Source organism: Patella vulgata, chromosome 4, assembly GCF_932274485.2.
Source record: "Patella vulgata chromosome 4, xgPatVulg1.2, whole genome shotgun sequence".
Classification (NCBI taxonomy): domain Eukaryota; kingdom Metazoa; phylum Mollusca; class Gastropoda; family Patellidae; genus Patella; species Patella vulgata.
Window position 1 is genome coordinate 33,271,013 of NC_065882.2, and position 24,458 is coordinate 33,295,470.

The 24,458-nt window shown below is 37.0% G+C and overlaps 1 protein-coding gene across 4 annotated transcripts in view; it reads left to right on the top strand.

Annotated features, from left to right (window-relative positions):
* Window positions 1-24,458, top strand: part of LOC126817150 (choline transporter-like protein 1) — a 427,912-nt gene that overhangs the window by 385,129 nt on the left and 18,325 nt on the right. For all 4 annotated transcript variants that reach the window (XM_056100629.1, XM_050543993.2, XM_056100630.1 and 1 more), the window contains one exon: window positions 5,205-5,333. In XM_056100629.1, coding sequence (XP_055956604.1) covers window positions 5,205-5,333 — 129 coding nt within the window. The remainder of the gene's footprint in view (window positions 1-5,204; window positions 5,334-24,458) is intronic.

Consider the following 24,458-nt stretch of genomic DNA (forward strand, 5'->3'; position numbering starts at 1 on the left):
GTGGAGTGGGTGGGTCGGGGGGCTTTTCGATTGGCAGGGGACTATTAAAATGGGTAAGCAGAGATAAGCAATTTGATGAAACTTTGTGTATAGTTTCATTACATTAGTACCTTGACCATATTACCTTGACCAAGTTCGACAATGAGCATTCTCTTAGTCAGGATAAGCAAAGCAACTTGATTGGCCGGGACTTTGAATTGGTTGATGCTTTGGGGTATGATAACTTTGGTTATAATGAAGTACTGGAACATAACAACCCAGCTTTTAATTGAGCTAGAATGTTTAAACTTGGTGTAAATGTTCATCAGGTCTTGACTGAACATTTTGAGCTACAGCTTGGCAATTTCATTGGTCGATGCTTTGGGACAAGATAACCTTGATTTCTATCTGAGAGAGAGTGATGAAATTTACAGTATAGTTTGATTGCTCGATACTTTTGAAAATTAATGTGTCATCTTTTACTTTGGGGTTTTGGCGGGAGACATCAGCCATACTGTTTGCTTGTTTAATATCCCCTATACAATATACGCTCGACCTCATTACCCGAATAGGGGTAGAAAAGTGGGATCTTTGACAATGAGGCAATGAACTTGTACATTCTTTTGCAGCTGCACAAGAGGGAACATCAACGCCGGATTAACCATGGTGGTGGGGAGGGGGGCTGATACCGACCGTGAAGCCCCGCAAGGGGGTCGGGTCAGGGGGTTCTCCCGCTAAGAAATTTTAATTGGAGGCCGAAAACGTGATTTCATGGCATTTCAGGCACTTGTGTCGGAGCCATTTAGAAGTACCTCCCCCAGAAAAATAAAATTCTGCCACAAAATTAGCCACAATCCATGCGGGTGCTGTGAAATTTCTAGAGGAGGGAGCTGGAACCCATGAGCCCGTTAAATTCGCCACTGTAAATGAGCAGAGCTACATCAAACCTAATTTTGAGTCCCTCAGTGATAAATAACTTGATTCAAAATCGTATTATAGCCCCAACGACGATTTGATGAATGGAGACCGTAACGTTACGACAAAGTCTAACACTGTAAGTACCAAATAGTCATACGAGATATGTGCATCTCATCAATTTCAGCTTATACCATACCCACAATAATGTTACGGAGTCAGTGAGTTCAAGTTAGACAATACGCTGACCTTCCACTGACCATGCTTATAATATAAAATCTGTCAATGACAGCTGATTCATTGTTTAGTTTTTTATATGATATATTTAATATCAATAATATAAGTATATGCATGCTTTATTTTACTTTACACGTCCTCTAAAAATGCCCCAAATCGTAAAAATACGACTTTTTGGATTTCGATCTCCTTTTTTCGGCTACCCCGGACATTTTCAAAAAATGATACAATGATTTCACACAACAGGCCAGCTATTAGCCTCTCGATTGACAAGAGTTTCATCGCCCTCCATTCATTATAACCAATGTCATCGTGCCCTAAAGAATCAACAAATCAGCTTGCTTATCTCTGCTTACCCTAGGCAAAAAATGCTCATCTTTGAACTCAATCATGACATTGACCTAGTGAACGCCTACACCAAGTTTGAACATTCTAGCTTAATTAGAAGGAGAGTTCTTGTGTTCCAAAGTCCCGGCCCTTCAAATTGCTTCTATTTTTCATTTTCAATTCAAAATGGTGACCATCACGTGACCGAAATCAAAATTCTGATCCGATAGATTTTTAGGCATTCCTTCCAGGATTCCGAAAATATGACGCCCGAGTCTGTAAGTAAAATAGCAAAAAAGCCTTTTTGATTTTTCACGTTTAAAGATGGTGGCACTTCCGGTTCGATCGACAAACTCCATATTTTGTGTACGAATCAGTAATTACTTGTCTAGTATCGAATTTTTTTTTTAGGTCATTCTGACCTATATTTCGACGATTTTTTTGAAAACTTTGATCCTTAATTTCACCAAGGGGAGATAATTTAGAAAATTTCCAAGGACATCATTGAAGTCGCATTGGCAAGATCTACTAACATTCTAAATTTCACGAAAATCGCACAACTATTAAAGAAGTTGTCAAATTGGTAATAACTTCCGGTTCGAAATGACAGCGACGAATTTTCGAAATGCCAAAATCCGAAATTGCAGATTTGAAGTAAATGTTTCAAGATACTCAAAGAAAAAAGAATTAGTAAAATAGGTCAAATAGTCACAATGTTACAGCATTGTAGGTCAAATGCATTCCTTCGTAAAATTCGGTGATTTCGGATTCGTAAAACGTTTTGAAAATATATTTAATCAACAGCCACCACCCATTTTTGGGGGGATAGGTAAAAGTTTCAGAACGATCCTATGGTTAGATTCTGAGAAATCCGATTTGTGGACAAAACACAAAAAAAAAATAACAATAATAATCTTAACAGAAACAATAAGCTTTCATATGTAATATGAAAGCTTAATAATATTAATCTTAGTAATAACAATAGCAGGTGAAAGCCTAATAATAATATTAATCTTAGTAATAACAATATTAATAATAATACCTAGTAAAAACAATAGTCTTTCACCGAAGGTGAAAGCCTAACTAGAACTGCGATGCAGTAATGACGGGTTTCACCGGTGCCACGTTACCCTAAACATGTCACTTCCGGTACCAATGAAACCATTAAACAGGTTTCCACATAAGCTATGCACACATACGCAGCGGAAACACCCGCCTCCGACCCTCCCAGAGCGACGTTCTCGACCCTGGCACCGGACCTTCGTGAACGATATGGCCACCGAGATATCTACATTATTTGGGGGATAACCTATGGAGAGAAAAGGTATAAAAGGGAACCAGAGAACGGCCCCGAGCTCAGTCATGGACACACTGCGGTACCTGTTGAACACTGCACCCAAAGACCGCCCTCTTCTGCTCGAGGGTCAACCCATCGTCGACAATGTGTGTGAGTGTATTGGAAACCTGATTCGCAGCAATGTTCCTGTGACCGAGAACGTGGTCAATTGCTTGAAAAAGGACGCCCCCTTATTACGACGTTTGGGCACGTCTAAAACACCTCGGAAGACCCGTCTGCGACTTCTGAAGCAACAAAAAGGGGGATTTTTCACCCGGTTGGTCCGGTCTTTTCCGAAAGATGAAATTCGCCAAGAAAATGAAACTGGTGCCCTTCGACGATCCCACAAAGTACGTCAAACCCATCAAAGTCAGACAGTGGAATCTGCGTACGATCGAGATCCACTGGAGCAGGCCGTCGAAAATGTTTACCATGACATGCAACACATGTTAAACGACCCCACACTGATTGAGGAAAATAAAATGCAACGATACGGACAGTTGTTACAACGTTATCAAACGATGCAAAGGAAAAGAAAGCAGGTCATTCCCTTGTCGGACGAGAAAACACCCGAACAAAAACAAGAAGAAGCAACCGTGGTTTCAGAGGCACCCATCCTGGAGTCGGTCCCCCGGGTCTTTCCACATCGAGCTCGCCTTTTGTTGAAACACCTGAAGGAGAAAACACCTTGGTCGTGGAACGAGAACTTGGAATTGGTTCGGAATGGCGTACCCGTACCCGGCACCAATGCCATCGACATCGGGAACGATTTGGTTCGTCGGCGAAAGAATACTCAGGCTCCATTGGGATGGTTTGGCGTGATGCAAGGTTTGAAAGTCACGAACGTACCGCGCGAAGCCATCGGCAATCAAGAACGATGGAACGTGTTGTCCACGCCACCCGCATGGACTCCCGTTGCGCCGCAACACCCGAGGCTCCCCTTGCAAAAACTATAAATAGCCTGATCACATGGAAACCGGCTGAAACATGGAACGAAAGCAGAAGAAAGTCTATTACGACCCGAAACACCTGGTCGCTTTTGGTGGAGCCCTGGGTCTCCACAAAGCTACCGGTCTGCCCTTGGACAAAGTCAAAACATGGTTGAAACAACAAAGGCCGTACACCTTGCACAAACCACTGAAAAAGAAATTCTCTTTGACCACCTTGGTGGTGGCCGGCATAAATCATCAGTGGCAAGCCGACTTGAGCAATATGTCGGCCTTGGTCAAACAGAATGAGAGATATAGGTTCTTGCTGTGCGTCATCGACGTGTTTTCCAAGTACGCTTGGGAGTTGCCCCTCAAAAACAAGACGGGAGATAGTTTGTTGGACGCCTTTCGTCGAGTCTTTCTAAGTCGACAACCCCAGCAAATTCAGACAAAGGGACCAAATTCCTCAATCGAAAAATGCAAGCTTACCTGAAAAAGAAAAAAATTCATTTCTTTGTGACACACAACGTCGAAACCATGGCCAGTGTGGTGGAACGATTTCAACGGAGACTGAAAGATTGCATGTGGCGATACTTGACTCATTGACAAACACAACGGTATATTGACATGCTAGACGAATTGGTTCGAGCTCACAACGCGAGACGACATCGGACTATCGGTATGGCATCCAAAGACGTTCGTCCGGAACACAAATGGATGTTGACAACACCCCCACACCCCCTCAAAAAGAAAAAGAGAACAATGGACATCGGTACGACCGTACGTTTGGCTTTGCCGAAACATGGTGCCTTCGACAAAGGTTACTGTCCGAGCTGGACTCTGGAAACGTTTAACGTCGCACCCAACGTCGGTCCCGGTTACAAACTTTTGGAGAGAGAGAGAAATGGGTTTTAACGTCCACTCGACACAAACTAGGTCATTTCGGGACTAACATATGGTTTAATTTTATTTCAATAATTCGCTTGCGCGTAGGGGTCTTTAGCAGTGGGAGGAAACCGGAGGACCCGGGGAAAACCCACGAGGCGAACCCATACAAGGCACTATCCCGAAGAATTGCAAGCGGTTCAAATCAACGATACATGCCAATATCGAAAGCGGCCAAGATCTTTTGGAAATAAACCTATATTTCAAGTTTCGTCAAAATCGGATAAGAATTGTGACCTGTAGAGTGTCCACAAACAAATTGTGGACGTCCGGACAGACAGGGGCGATGACAATATACGTCCACATGAAAATATGGGCGTATAAAAATATGTCGCATGTAAAAAATTCTCCACTTCACTTCATACTGACATACATTAAATGTCTTTCTTTAATTTAGTTTTATATATATATATATATATATATATATATATATATATATATATTAGCTGGGAGTTGTATTTACCTATATTATTATTCGATTTATACCTATATATATATATATATATATGATTTATATAAAATACATATTTTTCCAGGCTTTTTTAATTCTGTTAAGCAATGGTTTACGAGTAGCAGCTATTAATAGTATAGGTGATTTTGTTCTCTTCCTCGGTAAAATAGGTGTAATGGCTGCCACAGGAGCTGTTGGTATTTTATGGTTAAAGGTATGAAGACTACATTATTATTAGTAATATTAGCGTATAGAGTATGTCACAAAGGTCATTGTTTATTGGCTTTTACAAGTTGTACAATGTAAAACTTTCCATTAATACAAAGTATACATATAGACAATGGCGTCCATACACGATAACACATACTTATGGAAAATTTATACCCAATTGTAGAACTTAAACATGGCGTGGATTACATATTATATTTAGAACCTCAGTTGAAACAATTCCTAGACGATGTATTCTGAATTTGGAATGAACGAATTGGCAACGTTGCTAACTTGCAGATTTAAAACAAATAATGAATGATTTTGAGCTAAATATCAAATTCACAATTGAAACGAACGATCTGCATATCGCATTCTTCGCCGCTCTAATGAAACGAAGGAGAGAACTCCTTATAACGGATATTTATTCTAAAGAAACAGATATCAAAAACTATCACTCTTATAAATCATGTCATCTACGCCATACCAAAAATAATATACCCTTTTCTTTAGCTACTAGAAAAATATGCAAAATTGTGATAGATGAAGATCTCCAAATTGTCAGATTTGGTGAGCCAAAAATAAATTTATTGAAACAGCATTACCCCATGACGTAATAGAAGTTGGGATAAATAAGGCTTTGGCCATTGATAACCAGTCAGTAAGGACTACCAAAGTAAAAGACATTACCTTTGTCGCTACCCATAACCCCCAATATCCCAACTTCTTTAAAACAATGCACAGGAGCAGGACAGTCCTGGCATCAAACGACAACCTTAGAACAAAATTTGACAATGTTTAATTCATTAAATCAAAAAGACAGCCACCTAATCTGAAACGCCTTCTAACCAAAGCAAACTTCAATTCATCTATCACAAGGACCGGTTTTTATACGCCTACATTTTCATGTGGACGTATATTGTCGTCGCCCCTGTCCGTCCGTCCATATAAAATAGAACAATACAATATACATTACGCAAAACATCACTCCAAATAGAAACGTTTGAGGAGTATAAGTCATTTAGAATTTATTTTAAAATCAACGTGGAAAGTCAACAATTTTTATACGCCCACATAGAAATGTGGACGTATATTGCTGTCGCCTTCGTCCGTCCGTCCGTCCGTCCATCCATCCGTCCGTCCATCGTCTACAATTTCTTGTGAACGCTCTAACGCCAAAAGTTATCATCCAATTGTTTTAAAATTGATATATGTTTACATTAGTGAGATGAAGAAGCCTATTTAATTTCAATAATTTCCGTTTATAACGTCTAGAGTTATGGCCCCTGTTTCACTTTGTTGAACATTGTAAACGATCTAATGCCAAAAGTTAACATCCGATCTTTGTGAAATTTATATGCAATATTTAAATTATGGAAACGAAGAAACCTATTGAATTTCAGCAATTTCCGTTTATTAATTCTAGAGTTATGGCCCTTGTTTCACTTTGTTTAACCTTGAGAACGCTCTAATGCCAAAAGTTAACATCTGATCTTTGTGAAATTTATATGCAATATTTAAATAAGGGAAACGAGGAAGCCTATTGAATTTCAGCAATTTCCGTTTATTACTTCTAGAGTCATGGCCCTTGTTTCACTTTGTTTAACTTTGTTTAACCTTGTGAACGCTCTAACGCCAAACAAAAGTTATCCTATCTTTCTGAAATTTATATGCATTATTTAAATTAGTGAAACGAAGAAGCCTATTGAATTTCAGCAATTTCTGTGTATTACGTCTAGAGTTATGGCCCTTATTTCACTTTATTGAACCTTCTGAACGCTCTAACGCCAAAACTTATCATCCGATCTTTCTGAAATTTATATGCATTATTTAAATAAGTGGAACGAAGAAGCTTATTGAATTTCAGCAATTTATGTTTATTACGTCTAGAGTTATGGCCCTTGTTTCACTTTATTGAACTTTGTGAATGCTCTAACATCAAAAGTTATCTGCCGATCTGTATGAAATTTACATGCATCATTTAAATTAGTAAAGAGAAGAATCCTAGTGAATTTCAGCAATTTCCGCCGCTCGTTCTCAAATAGCGTAAAAATATGGTATATCAAGGTTGTGGACCCTATAGAGGTCACAATTTTAATCCTATTTTGATGAAACTTGAAATATAAGTTTATAACCCAAAGATTTCGGTTCCTTTTGATATTCGCGTCGCGCATATCGGACCTTAACTTCCTAAATTATGGCCCCTGATTATACAAAAAATCGCGTTTTTAGCTTGTGGACCCTATAGAGGTCATAATTTTTATCCGATTTAAAAAAACATATTATTATATCACCGATTGTGGACCCTATAGAGGTCACAATTTTTATCCGATTTTGTTGAAACTTGAAAGGGAAGTTTATAACCCAAAGATCTCGGTTCCTGTCGATATTTGCGCATATCGGACAGTAACTTCCTGAATTATGGCCCCTGATTGTACGAAAAGTCGTGTTTTTAGCTTGTGGATCTTATAGAGGTCATAATTTTTATCCGATTTAAAAAAAACATATTATTATATCCACCGTTACACCCTAAGGACGGCTGAGTTCGAATTTCGTGAAAATCGGCCCAAAACTGACAGACAAAATGGCCGCCGTTAGTTCTCAAATAGCGTAAAAAATATGATATATCAAGGTTGTTGACCCTATAGATGTCACAATTTTTATCCGATTTTGTTGAAACTTGAAATGTCAGTTTATAACCCAAAGATCTCGGTTCCTTTCGATATTCGCGCATATCGGACGGTAACTTCCTGAATTATGGTCCCTGATCGTAAGAAAAATCGTGTTTTTAGCTTGTGGACCCTATAGAGGTCATAATTTTTATCCGATTTAAAAAAACGTATTATTATATCACCCTTACAGCCTAAGGACATATCGGACAGTAACTTCCTGAATTATGGCCCCTGATTTTTATCCGATTTTAAAAACCGTATTATTATATCACCGTTACACCCTAAGGACGACTGAGGTCGAATTTCGTGAAAATCGGCCCAAAACTGACAGACAAAATGGCCGCCCTTCGTTCTCAAATAGCGTAAAAATATGGTATATCAAGGTTGTGGACCCTTATAGAGGTCACAATATTTATCCGATTTTTGACTAACTATTTTTTTCTACAATTTTTTCTCTTTAAATATACTAAAGGTTACTTGGTAACAATAAACAATGAATAGTAATTATATATATTTACAATTAATAATTAATAATCCGATACCAGAAATATAAGTTTCATTCCGAGTTATTGCCCTTTATTTTTCGATTTTTTTCGAATTTTCTTCCCATTTCCCAACCCTTATATTTTTGGGAAAGGATAAATCGATATTTCTGAAAGTCCTGGAACATTTAGATGTCATACGATCGTCCATTGTTCGGGCTATCCAATGACACTTTATTTTTTTCGAAATTTTACGTAGTAATCACTTTTTTCGCAAGATCACCATTTTTTTACTTTTTATGTTGGACTGTCGTATGATGCCCAATATATACGGATACTATGACCAAGCAGCAAAATATGACAAGCTGAAAATCAAGTATTTTCTGATTTGGGGCGTTTTTGGGCGCCTGTATCTCGAAATCTTAACCGCAACTTTTTTTTTAACTTTCTCTATCGAGAGTCCATTCGATAGCCTTGTGAATTATGCCATCCAATAAGACTTTGAAATGTCTGGAATACGATAAAAAAACGGACAGAAAATCGAAAAAAGTCGAAAAATCGTGAAATTTTGCAAAATGCTCTATTACTTTATTATTTAAACAAATTTTTACAAAAAGATTACAGATTCGGATAGCTGACCTAATTACGATTCTAACGATGTATAATATGTATTGAGTTATTTAAATTTAATTTTCGCGTGCACGTAAAAGATCCCTTGGCAGTTGGAATTCGATATAAGAGTAGGCCGTAGTGCCGCTGCCCGGGCAAAATTTCCCTCATAGCACACTGTATGGCGTATGCCCGTCTTCATTAGCCCAGGTTAGGAGCAGAACAGTAGGACGTTAAACCCCATTTCATTTCATTTCATTTGAATTTAATTTTCGATATTTTGACATTTTTTCATTTTTGGCACCTTTGAACATAGGATTTCTCAGGGTCATTTTATCTGATCAGATAATGTAATATATCATTACAGAGCCCTGCCGCTATTTAATTGCCCAAACTTGTTATTAAAACTATTCCGACAATAATCTCCATACCGGAAGTATTCAAAAAATGGGGAAAAAAAGGTTAAAAAATTGTCGCTCTTTCGAAAAGCTGGATTTCTCGGTCAGATATTACCGGACCAAAAGAAGTAAAGTGTCTTTGGATAGCCCCATTAATGGACTATTATATGGCATCTCAATGGTACGATTTCGATGGTTAGAAAATAAATTGTGGTACGCTGAAAATCTAGTATTTTCCGTTTTTGGAGACTTTTTAGACGTCTTTTTCTCGAAAACGACAACTCCGATTTTTCTGAAACTTTTTTTCACGCAGAGTCCTATCGGTAGTCTGTGACGTGAATCCAAAAGGAAAAGGTTTGAAATAATATAAGGAGTCCAAAAATGGCCTCAATCTTTGAAAAAAGTTGAAAAATCGTTAAATTATTGAAAATGTACTTTTATTTATCTTTTTTACAAAAAAAATACTGAATAGATGTTTCTGACACTTCTGTGACAGAAAGTTAAGTATCTAAACAAATTGTTAAAACTATCTCGACAACGGTCCAAAAACCGGAAGTAGTCGAAAAAGTATCCGATATTTTTTAAAAAAAACCCGTAAAATCTAGTATTTTCCGTTTTGGGACGCCATTTTCTCGAAACCTAAAACTATGTTCTTAAACTTTTTTTACTCAGAGTCCTATCGGTGGACTATGGCGTGAGTGGAAGAATTAAGGCATTGAAATAATATAAGTGGTCCAAAAAGAACCTCAATCTTGGAAAAAAGTTGAAAAATCCTTAAATTACTGAAAATGATCTTCTAATTTTCTTTCTTTGGAAAATAGCTGAATGGATTATTCTGAAACTTCTTGTACAGAAGATAAGGTAACCAAACAACTTGTTAAAGCTATCCCAACAGTGATCCAAAAACCGGAAGTGGTTTAAAATTTCCGATATTTTGAGAAAAAAAACACGTAAAAAGTAAAAAAAATGGTGATCTTGCGAAAAAAGTGATTACTACGCCAGATTCCACCGAATCAAAACAACTAAAGTGTCATTGAATAGTTCGAACAATGGACAATCTTATGAGATCTAAATGGTAAAAATTCACGAGTTAGGCAATAATGGAACGCTGAAAATCTATTATTTTCCTTTTTTGAGCCTATTCGGACGCTTTTATTTCGAAAACTTCTCTTATTTCCTTTCTTAAACTTCTGTTACTTAGAGTCCTAACGGTGGTCTATGGTGTGAATCCAAATTTAAAAGACTCAATATAGTAATAAATGGTCCTAAAGTGTCACAATCTTTGAAAAAAGTCGAAAAATCGTTATATCTGTAAATCTGCTTCTAATGGTATAATGTCCAATGGATCTTTCTTAAAGGACAATATTGGTGTCAGTCATTTTAAAATATGTGATAGAGCTCGTTAAATACATCCCAAATATAATTTTAACACAGAGATCATTGCTCCGATAGCTGAGAAACAAGCACGTGAAGAAACGGGAAGTGACGTCAAACATGACAAACACGAGTTGTCTTTCTATATAACAGACTGAAGTAACGAGCGGTAACAGACAAACGATCGAATTTCATTTCACTGATAATTCCGTTGAATTTGAAAAGTTATTATATGGGACGGTGGGAGGGTATCTCACAATGCAAAAATAGAATTGACTGTCACTAGATAAGAGACACGAGAAAAATAGAAAAATCCCATGCATTTCCCCCGTTTTTATTCATTCTGTTCTTAATAAATTCCTGAAAGCCGGTTCAGTGCTGCTTGCAGGTCTAGTTATTAGGCTTTCAGACTTTGTCTGAAAGACTATTGTTTTTACTAAAATTATTATTAGGCTTTCAGACTTTTGTCTGAAAGCCTATTGTGATTACTAAAATTATTATTATTAAGCTTTCATATTACATATGAAAGCTTATTGTTTCTGTTAAGATTATTATTGTTATTTTTTTTTTGTGTTTTGTCCACAAATCGGATTTCTCAGAATCTAACCATAGGATCGTTCTGAAACTTTTACCTATCCCCCCAAAAATGGGTGGTGGCTGTTGATTAAATATATTTTCAAAACGTTTTACGAATCCGAAATCACCGAATTTTACGAAGGAATGCATTTGACCTACAATGCTGTAACTCTGTGACTATTTGACCTATTTTACTAATTCTTTTTTCTTTGAGTATCTTGAAACATTTACTTCAAATCTGCAATTTCGGATTTTGGCATTTCGAAAATTCGTCGCTGTCATTTCGAACCGGAAGTTATTACCAATTTGACAACTTCTTTAATAGTTGTGCGATTTTCGTGAAATTTAGAATGTTAGTAGATCTTGTCAATGCGACTTCAATGATGTCCTTGGAAATTTTCTAAATTATCTCCCCTTGGTGAAATTAAGGATCAAAGTTTTCAAAAAAATCGTCGAAATATAGGTCAGAATGACCTAAAAAAAAAATTCGATACTAGACAAGTAATTACTGATTCGTACACAAAATATGGAGTTTGTCGATCGAACCGGAAGTGCCACCATCTTTAAACGTGAAAAATTAAAAAGGCTTTTTTGCTATTTTACTTACAGACTCGGGCGTCATATTTTCGGAATCCTGGAAGGAATACCTAAAAATCTATCGGATCAGAATTTTGATTTCGGTCACGTGATGGTCACCATTTTGAATTGAAAATGAAAAATAGAAGCAATTTGAAGGGCCGGGACTTTGGAACACAAGAACTCTCCTTCTAATTAAGCTAGAATGTTCAAACTTGGTGTAGGCGTTCACTAGGTCAATGTCATGATTGAGTTCAAAGATGAGCATTTTTTGCCTAGGGAAAGCAGAGATAAGCAAGCTGATTTGTTGATTCTTTAGGGCACGATGACATTGGTTATAATGAATGGAGGGCGATGAAACTCTTGTCAATCGAGAGGCTAATAGCTGGCCTGTTGTGTGAAATCATTGTATCATTTTTTATTCGAATTTCTCCTTTGATGTTTTCCGTGCCGACAAGGTTGTTTTCGAGTTTAGCTGGATTTGACTTCGCGCATGCGCTACGCTGGAACCAAAGGTACCATGAGTACTAAATTCCGGCGAGCAACTTTTCACGTTGGTACCTAGGTACCCTGAAAATTTCAAGGTGATACCTGCATTCGTTCATGTCGTTTGTTCTTGTCACCTGCCTTTCGTCGTTTTTTTTTTAAGTCAATTTACGGCTTCCATGAGGGGAAAAAAGTGGAATTTCGCCGTGACACCGGCACCGATTGTCCGAAAACCATGAAATTTGGACACAATACGTCCATTACCACCCCGGACTCTGTGCCTTACCCCCATTTTGATCCCATTAAAAAAAAAGAGTTTTAGCAAAAAAACGATTTTCGGAATTTAATATTGGTTTTAACCCTGTACCCAGACAAGATATAGATATTATTATAATCCCTATGAAATATTTTAATTATTTACTGCTATAATATGAATTATCACTTATTCCCCGTTAAATAAATATCGGTCACCGGGTGCAGCTGTACAACTTCAAGGACCCTGGCTTCAAGTCAATTTACGGCTTCCATGAGGGGAAAAAAGTGGAATTTCGCCGTGACACCGGCACCGATTGTCCGAAAACCATGAAATTTGGACACAATACGCCCATTACCACCCCGGACTCTGTGCCTTACTCCCATTTTGATCCGATTAAAAATAAAAAAGTTTTAGCAAAAAAACGATTTTCGGAATTTAATATTGGTTTTAATTAATTTTGAAATTGCAAATGCAAAGAGATTTTATCGCCTCTTCCGTATGTGATAGGTACTGGTACTATACACATTATCCTTAAAAGACAATTTTTTAAAATGACCGTAACGATGTATCGACACTAGAAACCGAAATCGCCTATTTTGACCTTTTTTGACTGCTGAGGCATCCAAATCTCTGGAATCTCTAGCGGTTGGCTGCGCCGCGATGATATTTATCACATACTAAATTGAGAAAAATCCTCAGATACCAAGAACAATAAAAATTCGATAAAATATGGCAATTTTTTAAGCAAAAAACCTTTGATTGTTGGGGGCGGGTTTTGAATTTATTTTGAACGTTCTCGGAATCCAACACTCTTCTATTTTTAATATGTGATAGCTAGAATCCCAAGGTACATTCTGTGCATATTTGAAGGCAATCGGAGCACAGGAACGTTGCCTGGGCAGAGCAAATCAAAGGCTTCTTCGTCTTATGACCTTAAACACTGCGTATAAATTTAAAGTCAATCGGATATTAACAGCAAAAGGGGGGCGACGACAATATACGACCACATTTCAATGTGGGCCTATAAAAAGTAAATCATTGCCAATAGAAAAGACCCACCTTTCCCCCAACAACAACCATGTAATGCACTAGCTATAATGGGGATTTTTCTGGAACACAAGGAGGGTTTGCTTCTTCTCTATGGGACACCCGATACCACTTCTCAACGAGGAATTCAGTCACACAGCCAACACCATTTTGTATGTTTGTGTAATCTTTATTCAGTATAAATCAAGTAATACAAATAAAAAAATACTTGGATTGATGAAAACATAATTTTTGAGAGTTATTCATACATGTAGCATAATTGTTCTTATTTAAAAAATGTACATGATTACATGTTTGTCATAAACAACATTAAATAAACAATCATGTTTCTTCACGATAACAGTAACAGTATAACAATTGTATGAAATATATTTTCCTTTATTTTTTTTTATTTTTAGAAAGGCCACTTCCTTGGTTTAAAATATATCATAAATTGTAGTTATCTAACATATACTTCCATGTATGTTTATCTAACAGATTACCACGTCGCCTTATCTAACAGAGAGTAAATGGTATACAATATCAAATTATAATCTACCAGCATTACTTGTTTCAGTAATTTAATCGTGTGTTATTCTTGTATTTAAGTGAGAAGAGTGAATAAACTATCATGGGTTGAAACAAATATATTGGAGTAGAAATAAACATTGTATATTGGTTTGCAAATAAATAATTGGTACAGATAATGCAATGTCATACAACATACTTTTTGGATTCGGTACAAATACAACCTTTTTATCATCAATGAAAATAATGTGATTTCAAAGTAACGATGAATAAAAAAACATTGCTTATATAAAGTACATGTAATTGGGTTCATTTAATTCACTTTGTATCTATAATATACATGTAGTATTAAACAATAAATATATTGATTAATGCCAATTCTATACAAATCTCATAGTTGTATTCATGTTTTCTTTACCATAACAAGAAACAGTACAACAGATTTAGTAACAATATATTCCTTTCTACATCCGTCAGAGTGGTTGATGATTCATAGATTCTAATAACCCCTTTTGAAGTTTATATGAAAGCTTTGATATCTGCTATGCAGATCTAGTTTATTATTATTATTTTTTCTTTTTTTTTGGTAGAGCCTATTTCTCAGTGCCTGTAACAGATACCGATATGGGACCTAATTTTCTATTGGGAAACCATGTGGTGGCTACTTGATAAACTATTTTTGAAACTTCTGCGCAGACCGGAAGTAGCCGAATTTCGTGCGGTGCATAAAAATTAAAAAACGGCCGTAGCTTCGTCAATTCTGTACCTATTTTCATACAAATAACATTTTCAGAAACCCTGAGTCTTTTCTCGGACGATAGCAGTTGAAAATTTCGAAATTTCGAAATTTCGTCGCTGACTTCTAGCCTTCGAAAAATGAAAAATTTTGTTTAAAAGACAATTTTGTTATTTTTCAAATTTTCAAATTTGACCTACATTTTTGGATACCTGAAGACCATCCGATTCCAGAAATATAATTTTCATTCTGAGTTATCGCCCTTTATTTTTCGATTTTTTTCGAATTTTCTGCCCATTGCCCAACCCATATATTTTTGGGAAAGAATAAATCGATAGTTCTGAATGTCCTGGAACATAAAGCTATATAGTCAGACCGCTGCATAAAGCAATTTAAACAACGATCCGTAAAGCGGAAGTAGTCGAAATAATGATAGATATTTCGAAAAAAAACGCAAAAAATGGGTGTTTTGGGTAAAAAATCGATTTCTCCGTCCAGTATTAATGGATTAAACGAATTAAGCTTTCGTTGAGTGGCCCGAGGAATGATCTGTCGTATGATGCCCAATTTATACGAATACTATGACCAAGCAGCAAAATATGACAAGCTGAAAATCAAGTATTTTCTGATTTGGAGCGTTTTTGGACGCCTGTATCTCGAAATCTTAACCGCAACTTTTTTTTTAACTTTCTCTATCGAGAGTCCATTCGATAGTCTTGTGAATTATGCCATCCAATAAGACTTTGAAATGTCTGGAATACGATAAAAAAGGGACTGAAAATCGAAAAAAGTCGAAAAATCGTGAAATTTTGCAAAATGCTCTATTACTTTATTATTTAAACAATTTTTTACAAAAAGATTACAGATTCGGATAGCTGACCTAATTACGATTCTAACGATGTATAATATGTATTGAGTTATTGAAATTTAATATTCGATATTTTGACATTTTTGCATTTTTGGCACCTTTGAACATAGGATTTCTCAGGGTCATGCCGCTATTTAATTGCCCAAACTGGTTATTAAAACTATTCCCACAATAATTCTCATACCGGAAGTATTCAAAAAAAGGAAAAAAGAAAGGTTAAAAAATTGTCGCTCTTGCGAAAAGCTGGATTTCTCGGTGAGATATTACCGGATCAAAAGAAGTAAAGTGTCTTTGGATAGCCCCATTAATGGACTATTATATGGCATCTCAATGGTACGATTTCGATGGTTAGAAAATAAATTGTGGTACGCCGAAAATCTAGTATTTTCCGTTTTTTGGGCCTTTTTAGACGTCTTTTTCTCGAAAACGACAACTCCGATTTTTCTGAAACTTTTTTAACGCAGATTCCTATGGGTGGGCTATGGCGTGAGTCCAACAATAAAAGCATTGAAATAACATAAGTTGTCCAAAAAGAGCCTCAATCTTGGAAAAAAGTTGAAAAATCCTTACATTACTGAAAATGATCTTCTAATTTTCTTTCTTTGGAAAACAGCTGAATGGATTTTTCTGAAACTTCTTGTACAGAAGGTAAGGTAACCAAACAACTTGTTAAAGCTATCCCGACAATGATCCAAAAAACGAAAGTAGTCGAAAAAATTTCGGATATTTTGAGAAAAAAACGTAAAAATTTTAAAAAATGGAGATCTTGCGAAAAAAGTGATTACTACGCCAGATTTCACCGAATCAAAACAACTAAAGTGTCATTGGATAGTTCGAACAATGGACAATCTTATGAGATCTAAATAGTAAAAATTCGCGAGTTAGGCAATGTATAATGGAACGCTGAAAATCTATTATTTAATTTTTTGAGCCTATTCAAACGCTTTTATTTCGATAACTTCTCTTATTTCCTTTCTTAAACTTCTGTTACTTAGAGTCCTAACGGTGGCCTATGGTGTGAATCCAAATTTAAAAGCCTCAATATAGCATAAATGGTCAAAAAGGGCCACAATCTTTGAAAAAAGTCGAAAAATCGTTATATCTGTAAATCTGCTTCTAATGGTATAAGGGAGGTAAAACTGTCCAATTGATCTTTCTGAAACTTCTGGTACAGGAAGTTAAGTTCCCATACCACTTGTTAAATCTATCCCGATAATGATCCGTAAACAGGAAGTAGTCAAAAAAATATTCGATATTTAAAAAAAAAACAGTAAAAAAATCAGTGCTCTTGCAACAATCGGGATTTCACATCTAAAGTATCGTTTAGTAGCTCGATAAATGGGCTATTGTATGACACACTTCCTGTCTGATTCCTGAAAGCCGGTTCAGTGCTGCTTGCAGGTCTAGTTATTATTATTTTTTTTTTATTGGGGGAAGCTAGATCTCAGCAACTATAAGAGATAGAGGTTTGAAATTTGATTTTCTGTCGGAAAAGTGGTGTGCAGCTACTGCTTAAAGCTATTTCGAAATTGGTGCGCATAGCGGAAAAGCGTCAAATCTTTAACGTGCACGAAAATTGAAAATCGGCCATAATTTTGTTAATACTAAATCGGTTTTTGAGATAAGTACATTTTTGGATAGCGGGAGACATTTCCGAGAAAATAGCAGTTCTAAACTGTGGAATTTAGAATCTTTGTCGCTCTCATTTTTTTGGTGAAAAATGGAAAATTTTCTAAATTTTCTAAAAATTATTTTTGGGAATTTTGAAATTTCAATTATTTCTTTGGATAGCTGACATCAATCCGATTCCAACAATATAAGTTTTGTTCTGAAATCTTAACTTTGATTTTTCATTTTTTTCGCATTTTGGTCAAATCGTAGAGTTCTTATTTTTTTAAAAAGGCTCCAACGATTTTTCTGAAACTTCAGGAATATGAAGTCAAAGGACCAAACCAGTGCATGAACTATAAATGAAAATCATCTAATCACCGGAAGTAGTCAAGAAATGTATCCGAACTTTGACAAAATTCAGAAAAATGGGTGCCTGTGCGGAAATTGCGATATATCAATTGTGTTTTTGCCGATTAGTTAAAGTTTTATATCGTTTAATAGCCAATTGAATTGTCTATCGGTTGGTACTAAAGCGGTAAGTTTCTATCAAAAATTTTAAAGGTAACGTTTTTTTTTGCGATTTCGAGCAAATTTAGACGCATGTTTCTCGGAAACGCTCCCAACGATTTTTTATAAAACTTTTTCAATCGAGAGACTAATGGGTACTCTGTTGTGGGGAACCACTGTATCATTTTTTGAAATGTCATGGATAGCCGAAAAAAGAGATCGAAAATCGAAAACGTCGTATTTTTACGATTTGGAGCATTTTTAGAGGCCTATTTCTCGAAAAGTCAACATAATTCCTTTTTGGAACTTCTTCTACAGAGAGGCCTATCGGTAGTGTTATACATAAAAAGATTGTACAATAGTCCCAAATTTCAGGAGTAGCAGAACAAAGGGATCGAAAATTGAACATGGTACCTTTCATTGTTAAGCGAAACATAAGTGGGGGATACAATCTGTACGTTTTGTCAACGTATAGAGTCTATTCAAGAGTGCTTTTATCAGTGATGATATTTGAACTGAAATTATTTCAACTATGAGTGTTTTCTTCTTTCCAAAATATGGGTTTAGTGACCCTGTAACAGAAATATACTATTCAAAAAAAGTAGGGGATATTTGATTTTGGGGGCATAATACTAAAATATGCAAATGACTACGAAAAAAGTCACTATAGAACCTAACAGAAGAAACATTTCCAGTTACATGTGACGCCCAAACGCACCAATAGCTACCGCATGGAATGCAGGTGATGCTTGGGATCATCATGGGGGTCCAACCCAAGATTTGCACGACTCTGACTTTGAATGTTACAGTCATTGTGGCATTGAATTCCAGGGTGGAAACATCAGTTTAATTGTTTTAGTGACCAGAAAACAAATTTTGATATGCGTCGGCTTACCCAAAATGAAAGGTTACGTGCCCTTGGCATGCTACAGATCGGCACAACACAGGCGGTTGTGGCGCGGACTATGAATGTTTCTCAGTTTGTCATAAGCAGGATATGGTCCAGATACCGTGATACACAATCTGTACAGGACAGACCACGCTCAGGTCGACCAAGGGCGACAACTCAAGCCCAGGATCGATTTATCCGTACCTTGGCCTTGAGAAATCGTGTCATCACAGCAAATCAGATCAGGGCTCGTCTTCAAACAGACACTGGTGTGAGAGTGAGTGGCCAGACGATTCGGAATCGACTGCATAGGGGTCACCTTCGCGCCCGACGTCCTCGCGTGATTCCTTGTTTGAGAGATCATCACATTCAGGCAAGACGTCGTTGGTGTAGGGATCATCAACACTGGGATAATCGACGCTGGAGCAATGTGATGTTTTCAGATGAGTCAAGGTTCACTGTTGATTTTTTGGACAGACGTAGGAGGGTGTGGCGTCGTCGAAACGAGCGCTTCCAAGACGTTAACGTCATCAGACATGATCGATTTGGGGGTGGTTCTGTTATGGTGTGGGGAGGCATCACTGTTGCTGGAAGAACGGCTTTACATGTTGTTGCAGGGCGTGTTACAGGCCAGTACTACCGGGACAACATCTTGGCAGTCCATGTTGTGCCGTTCGCACGACGTCATGGCCGCCGTTTCATCTTCCAGGATGACAACGCAAGATGTCACAGGGCCAGGATCGTTACAGGTTACCTCCAACAACAGAACATCACCACATTACCTTGGCCAGCACTGAGTCCCGACCTCTCCCCCATCGAGCATGTCTGGGACATGCTTGGACAGAGGTTACGTCAACGTCAACAACGTCCTGCCAATGTCCAAGAACTTGCTGCTGCGTTGCAACAGGAATGGGACAATCTGGACCAAAATGACCTTAGACGTCTCATTAGGAGTATGCCACGTCGGATCAATGCTTGTTTGGCAAACAGAGGAGGATTTACCCGTTACTGACTTGGTTGTGATGCTGTGGTAACTTTGCTGTTTGACCCCGGGTATCATTTTACCCTTATAATGGTCAGTCTGTGCCTTACTTAGTCTAACGATCATTTGTAATAAATCGATGAATGTGAACTTCATTTCATTTTGTCATTTGTTTCTTCGTCAGTTTCATTAGGTGACTTTAATAACACTTAAAAATCAAATATCCCCTACTTTTTTTGAATAGTATAGTTGATTGCTGTGTGTAATAATTAGCCTTTGAATTAATATCGTTGCTTCTGTGTCAAAATTATCTTATACCGGTAATCATCTGGACAGAAATCGACGTCTCGCGCTGTTTATAAGAAAGTCCAATTTATTAATCGTTTGCAGTAGTATCGTACAGTGGTATCGAATATTGCACCTGTGATAAAAGGCATGACGTTGTTTGAGCATGGACTCTATCTGTAATTAATATTAGGTTTTTATTAGTGACGTCAAATCTTTAACGTGCACGAAACCAGAAAATTGGCGATATTTCATTGAATATTCAATCAATTTTGGAACCAATTACATATTTGAGTAGCTGACATGAACGCGATTCCGAAGTCCCGTGTACACATTGGTGTGACCGTAAAAGATCCCTTGGCGGTTGGAATTCTATATAAAAGAAGACTAGCGCGGCTGTACGAGCATGTTTAGAGATCATTTCGGGACTATTATATGATTTATTTTTTTTTTATTTCAATAATTCGCTTCCGCGTAGGGGTCTTTCGCAGTTGGAGGAAACTGGAGGACCCGGAGAAAACACAAGAGTTTAGACAGGCGACATACTCCTTGTCATGTTCAACCGGGGAATCGAAACCCAGCCAGTTGACTCAATGACAGACCGTATGATACAGCGCAGTGCCAAAGGATATAGCCTACCGTGCAAATTCCAGCCAGCATAACGTATCTATATAAGAGACATTTATTCCTACTGGCGATTTACAAATATTGCATGAAGAAATTCAAGTCATAAGAACATAAAAACGACTAATGCACAGTATCATATTGATTATAAAAGTATAATGTTATATATTGGTTATTCTATATATACTATTCAAAAAAAGTAGGGGATATTTAATTTTGGGGGCATAATACTAAAATATGCAAATGACTACGAAAAAAGTCACTATAGAACCTAACAGAAGAAACATTTCCAGTTACATGTGACGCCCAAACGCACCAATAGCTACCGCATGGAATGCAGGTGATGCTTGGGATCATCATGGGGTCCAACCCAAGATTTGCACGACTCTGACTTTGAATGTTACAGTCATTGTGGCATTGAATTCCAGGGTGGAAACATCAGTTTAATTGTTTTAGTGACCAGAAAACAAATTTTGATATGCGTCGGCTTACCCAAAATGAAAGGTTACGTGCCCTTGGCATGCTACAGAACGGCACAACACAGGCGGTTGTGGCGCGGACGATGAATGTTTCTCAGTCTGTCATAAGCAGGCTATGGTCCAGATACCGTGATACACAATCTGTACAGGACAGACCACGCTCAGGTCGACCAAGGGCGACAACTCAAGCCCAGGATCGATTTATCCGTACCTTGGCCTTGAGAAATCGTGTCATCACAGCAAATCAGATCAGCGCTCGTCTTCAAACAGACACTGGTGTGAGAGTGAGTGGCCAGACGATTCGGAATCGACTGCATAGGGGTCACCTTCGCGCCCGACGTCCTCGCGTGATCCCTTGTTTGAGAGATCATCACATTCAGGCAAGACGTCGTTGGTGTAGGGATCGTCAACACTGGGATAATCGACGCTGGAGCAATGTGATGTTTTCAGATGAGTCAAGGTTCACTGTTGATTTTTTGGACAGACGTAGGAGGGTGTGGCGTCGTCGAAACGAGCGCTTCCAAGACGTTAACGTCATCAGACATGATCGATTTGGGGGTGGTTCTGTTATGGTGTGGGGAGGCATCACTGTTGCTGGAAGAACGGCTTTACATGTTGTTGCAGGGCGTGTTACAGGCCAGTACTACCGGGACAACATCTTGGCAGTCCATGTTGTGCCTTGGCCGCTATTGGCTAATTCATTTTATGGGTTCTAGGTTAATTATTTATTGCTCGATTTGTATAAAACAAAGTTCATATGCGGAAATGACGTAATTTTGACAAAAACTACAATTTTGGCGGTTAGGAAGGTCTTTTCGAAAACAAATATTATTTTTTTAAAATAAGTAAAAAGTAAGAAGTTGCGCCATGTAAAGGCGCAAAAAAAGTCGGAAGCAGTTTTTTTAATTTCGATTTCACTTTTGCGCCATTTCGATTTAAAGGTGAAAAACGGTGTAAAATTGAGCTATTTACAACCCATTGAGGCGTTTCATATTTTAAAATATTTCTTTGTGACTTTCATAAACTTGTAGCATTAATTCATAAGAAGAGAATCTATCTCAAAATTAGTTTGTAATATGAGCAGTTGCCGAGAAATGGTCAACTTTGTAAGTGTCACTTTTTACGCTATATTGCTTGTAAAAGAGTCAATTATTATTGGATTATCATAAAAGTGATACCATTTGATGCGTAATGTCAATTGTGACTAGTTCAAACCAATTTAACATTTTCAATATCATCGGAAATGACGTAATTTGGGCAAAAACTATATTTATAGCTTTCGAAACAAATAATTTATTCAGATGAGTCGTATTTGTTATTTGTTTAAAATTTGGATATTTGATTCCAATCAACTAATAGAATGAACCCATGGTATCATATAGATATTATAAAATGGTTTCTAATTTGTTCAGTTGCGGAGAAATAGACGATTTTCAACAGGTCACTTTTCAAAGTTTTTGGTCCATAAAAGTGTCAATTATCATTCGATTTTCATAAATTTTCCACTGTGTGATACCTAATGCCATTTACGATTTCATAAAAGAAATTTAAGATTTTCATTATCACCGGAAGTAACGTCATTTTGGCAAAAACTGTATTTTTAGCCTTCAAAACAGATATTTTATTCAAATGAGTCTGATTTGTAATGTTTTTAAAATTATGGTATTTGATTCCAATCAACAAATAGATTGAACCCATACGACCATACAGATACCAGAAAATAGTTTCTAATTTGTACGGTTGCAGAGAAATAGAAGGTTTTCTACAAGTCACTTTGATTTACATCAAATTTTCACCATGTGATGCCTTATGCCATTTCTAATTTCATAAAAATAATTGAACATTTTCATTATCACCGGAAGTACTGTACACTTATAAATAAAAAAATGTATAAAATGAATTGTTATTGCTGGATTTGGTTGATTCGGCGTCAATTTTATTTGATGTGTGCAATGCTTATGTGGAAACCTGTTTAATGGTTTCATTGGTACCGGAAGTGACATATGTTTAGGGTAACGCGGCACCGGTGAAACCTGTCATTACTGCTTCGCAGTTCTAGTTATTATTATTATTATTTACCGCGGGAGCCTTTTTCTCCATGATCGGAAACAGATATCGATCTGGAACCAAATTTTCTATAGGGAAACCATGTGGTGGTTACTTGATAAAGTATAGGGAAACCATGTGGTGGTTACTTGATAAAGTATTTTTGAAACTTCTGCGCAGACCAGAAGTGGCCGAATTTTGAACGGTAGCAATAAATCAAAAAGCGGCCGTAGTTTCGCCAATTCTTTGCCTATTTTAAAACAATTCACATTTTTGGAAACCCTGAATCTTTTCCTAGACAATGGCTATCTCATATTTTTGAATTTCGAACATTCATCTATGGCTTTTGTCGTTCGAAATTTGAAAATTTAAATTTTTACAAAAAACTTTTTTATTTGTGAATATTTTTTAGTCGTGTTTTACACAAAATTAACGAGTCATCTGACTTGGGCAAAAATGTGAATTTTTTTTGTCTCAGTAATTTTCCTTGGCCGCCATTGGCTAATTCAGTTTTTCAGTCCTAGATGAATTATTATTATTTACAGCAGGATCCTATTTCTCCATGATCGAAAACAGATATCGATCTGGAACCAAATATTCTATTGGGAAACCAGGTGATGGCTACTCCTCAAAACAATTTTGAAACTTCTGCGCTTACCGGAAGTAACCGAACTTTGTACTTTTTCGCGATATTGAAAATTGGCAGTGGTTTCGTCAATTCTTTAACTTTTTTCAAACAAATGACATTTTCAGAAACCCTGATTCTTTTCCGAGACAATGGCTATCTCAAATTTTTCAGTCGAAATAATGTCGGGAATTTTGAAAACAAAACCGTAAAAAATGAGTGCTTTTCAGAAAAACGCGATTTCTCCGTCCGATATTTCTTCGGCTCGGGGAATGGACTGTCGTATGATGCCCGAATTATACGGATACTATGAACAGGCAGCAAAATATGGCATGCTGAAAATCAAGTATTTTCTGAGTTGCAGCGTTTTTGGACGCCTGTATCTCGAAAACGGCTCCAAGGATTATTCTTAAACTTTCCCTATCGAGAGTCCCTCCGGTAGTCTTGTGCATGAATCCATCCAATAAGACATTGAAATGTCTGGAATAGGTACAATA